The 3516-nt window shown below is 38.3% G+C and overlaps 1 protein-coding gene across 1 annotated transcript; it reads left to right on the top strand.

The window, feature by feature from the left end:
* Positions 1-111: 111 nt before the first annotated feature.
* LOC103478485 (SUN domain-containing protein 2-like) lies at positions 112-3153 on the top strand. Its single transcript, XM_008432377.2, has 4 exons — positions 112-220; positions 358-531; positions 785-874; positions 2020-3153. The coding sequence occupies exons 1-4, from the start codon at positions 128-130 to the stop codon at positions 2131-2133; spliced, it is 471 nt and encodes a 156-aa protein (XP_008430599.1). The 5' UTR covers positions 112-127; the 3' UTR covers positions 2134-3153.
* Positions 3154-3516: the final 363 nt, after the last annotated feature.

Below are 3516 nucleotides of genomic sequence, written 5' to 3'. Positions count from 1 at the left end.
GAGTCTCAAGGTGAACCATTACAAATAAGATCATAAAYTAGTTTTYAATTTTTCAGWATWACATTTTTCTGACTCACATTATTTCTGTTTTTGTGTTTTCTGAACAGGAGCACTCATTTTACATAATATGACTTCAAAATCATATMGGAGCCATAAGGAATGYMRATTGTTAGGGGTAAATTTAAAGCTACCACTTGCGGGCCCAAACGTCGTTATTAAGGTCTGAATGACACTCAGATCGTTAAATRAATATTARGAAAAGYGATGTTTCTTTTTGATATAATATTAGGCTTGAGKATWTTCTTTTCTCTTAGTCTTGGTAGCCCACCTAAACTTTGTTTTGTTCTCTGTTTTCAGGGAAGAACTCRTCTGAATCCAGGACAATGCTGGGCCTTTGCAGATTTCCCTGGACGTTTATCGATAGCGCTGTCCCACAAAGCCACCATCACTCATGTGTCTCTGGGTCATATTCCTAAAAGTATATCCCCAACCTCCTCAATCTCTAGTGCTCCTAGAGAATTTTCTGTCTATGTAAGTMAWGTAAAACGAGTGTCAAAACTGTAAAACATATATATCCACCTTTAGTCTTGTTTAGCCTTTAAARTGYGATAGCAATGATTCAGTAKGACATCATTTGATCACAWTCTAAACTATGCAAACCTTCTGTCTGCACTAATGAAGTTTCTGCTCATCTCAGGATCTGATATGTTTTTAGATACACCAACTTTCACATATCTAGAAAGAACAAGATAATGAACTGCATTTTTTTCTWATTTTGYCTCAGGGGAAGAAGAATTTAAAAGAGGAGAAGAGTCTTTTGGGAACTTTCATTTATGATGAAAATGGAGACCAATTACAGACCTTCAAACTTCCTGTAAATATGTCAAATTAACATTTTATTAACCAAATACAGTTATTACAGAAGCCCAGAGTGACTGACCCTGTTATAAATATTGAGCATCTTTCCTAACATACAACCATAAGTTTCTTCACTGGGTATTACTATCATTCAATATAAAAAACCCACTTTAAATAAAATGGCCGATACAGTATTATTGTTCATTCAAAATGCTCCAATGTAAATTTCTATTTATACCATAAAATATTATGTTAATTCGGCATTTCCAGAGGTGTTGAGTGAGAATGTAACTGATAGATAGCAATGAAAAATTAATCAGTCAAGTTTATAGCAATTATGTTGTCTAGAAATAGTGCCTAAATGCAACACCATGCCCCACCTGCATGCACAGCCACAGAAAGTTTGGTTATTGAACCCTAATTATTCCAAAACACAGAGAGCGATTAACTTGAACAGATGCAAGAAAAAAATTTTTTGTTTTTTTTTGGCCATCATTTAATGGGGAAAATATATTTTCCCTTGGCATAAATCTCATTAATAAGACTTTTATTGTGTCTTGACAACAAAAAGTGAAGCTCTTATTGTTACGGAGTGGAAGCTTCTCCAATCAGGACAGAGACTCGGATTTCTTTTACTGAACATTTCTGTTCACTTTTTATTGAGGAGAAACAGCAACAGCTGTGTGTTACCTAGCAACCAAAATCAACAGAAGCAAGACAGTGACAAAATACAGACCCACATCCTGTTAAGCATTCTTCAAAATAAAAGACTTCCTCTATCCAAATAAATCATGCCTCACACTTAAATATGTTTCACTTAACATACAATTGTAAATAAGTCACTTATAATGCAAATTGTACTCAACAACATATATGTGTAAAAAAGTCAACACTTATCACAAAATAATCATTTTTGTTGTCTCTTGATAACAAAGAATAAAATCACAGTGTTACTACATAACATTTTGTTTTCTGGTTAGCAAAATAACAGTATAATTGCCTTGCTATCTTGAGAAAAACTATGCAAAATATATTTACAGCAAGACCAGTTGAACTAGGCTTTGATGCACTTTAAGACGGATCTCCTTTGTTTCYATTGTCTATTTGTAACTATGGATTATCAATCTAACCTCCCTAATTTGTATCTCTCTTGGCTTACAGGCTGAGAACGTTGGCTCATTTCACTATGTGAATCTASAGGTAAAKAGTAACTGGGGAAACCCTAAATACACCTGCCTTTATCATTTCAAAGTGCATGGAGAACTAGCTGTATGAAGATCACAAAAAGGATGTAAGGGGTAAGAGCTGTTGCCTTGAAGAAAAGAAGGTCAGAGATAGTAAAAGTGGCATGTGTGGGTTCTCTCCGGGTACTCTGGCTTCCTCCCTCTGTAAAACCATCACTGTTAGGTTGATTGGCCCATCCAAATTTTCCTTAGATTTTCCTAAGGAGCTGTACTATGGCGCAGTTGTTAGAGCTGTTGCCTTGAAGAAAAGTAGTTCAGAGATAGTAAAAGTGGCATGCGTGGGTTCTCTCCGGGTACTCCGGCTTCCTCCCACAGTAAAACCATCCCTGTTAATTTGCCTGTCCAAATTCTCCTTACTTATAAGTGTGTGCTGCATGGTTGTTTGTCCTGCGTGTCACTGTGTTGCCCTGGGATGGATTGGCAACCTCTACAATTCAATGTTGTGAATTTAAGTTGTAAATATATGTTTTTTCCACCATTTAAAATGAAAACATTGACACTTTTACATAATCTGTTTCATTTAACACAAACTGTTTGAGAGCATTAACATATTCAAACATAAGCTCTGAAAACAGTACGGCAGCACTACTTTCCTACATGTCCCTTTTTTAACATGTGTAATGTAAAATAATATTGTAACTAAATCTGTCTTCTTTCAGAGATTTGCTGACATGATTGTGTTTTTTTTATTTTTGCCCTCTTGAAGCCAGCCAGCCTCGGCAGATGGCTGCTCATCCTGAGCCTGGTTCTGCTGGAGGTTTCTCCCTTTTAAAGGGAGTTTTCCTCTCCACTGTTGCCTTGTGCTTGCTCAGGATGGGGGAATCCCTTGGATTAAACATCCATCGCGATCTGCTGGTGACCCCTCCGCAGAATCGCCACCTTAACGTGGTGGAGGGGTTTGAGTATCCCTATGAACCAGATGGAGATTTTGTCTTGGGGYTCAGCCAKTAGTGAGGCTTCCCAAGGCAGGTTGCCATTGGGGAGGGATCAGACTAAGAGCGATTCAAGRTTTTCAATGAAGGAAGACCAAARGGATCAGGTGTTTCTAGGARACAGGCYKTTATCCCAAGTCYGGTTTTGCARGAARYTTCTCCCTATAAAAATTCAGTTATCTTCCTCACTKATAAAAATGTCAATGAATTCACTGTACYCCAATGTCCTCCTGTGACTGCTGACTGTGCTTCCATTAAGGTACCAGAATGGGAGGCTCCTAAGGTCAGATKGRGACTTTGGTCTATTTGGACGAGGGGCTTCCGTTCCACATGGCCAATGTGTGAGACAAGTGGAGATGTGAGCCAGATGCACGGATGTGGGAGGTTCTGGCTCAATACTTGGAGAGGAGCCGCTCACCCACACTTGAAGAAGGTCCACACCTTGGAGCAGTCATCTAAACCTGAAGGGGCCGATGGGTCCA

Source organism: Poecilia reticulata, linkage group LG16, assembly GCF_000633615.1.
Source record: "Poecilia reticulata strain Guanapo linkage group LG16, Guppy_female_1.0+MT, whole genome shotgun sequence".
NCBI lineage: Eukaryota > Metazoa > Chordata > Actinopteri > Cyprinodontiformes > Poeciliidae > Poecilia > Poecilia reticulata.
The sequence above is the reverse complement of the archived record's forward strand: the minus strand, read 5'-3'. Positions and strand labels throughout refer to the sequence as shown.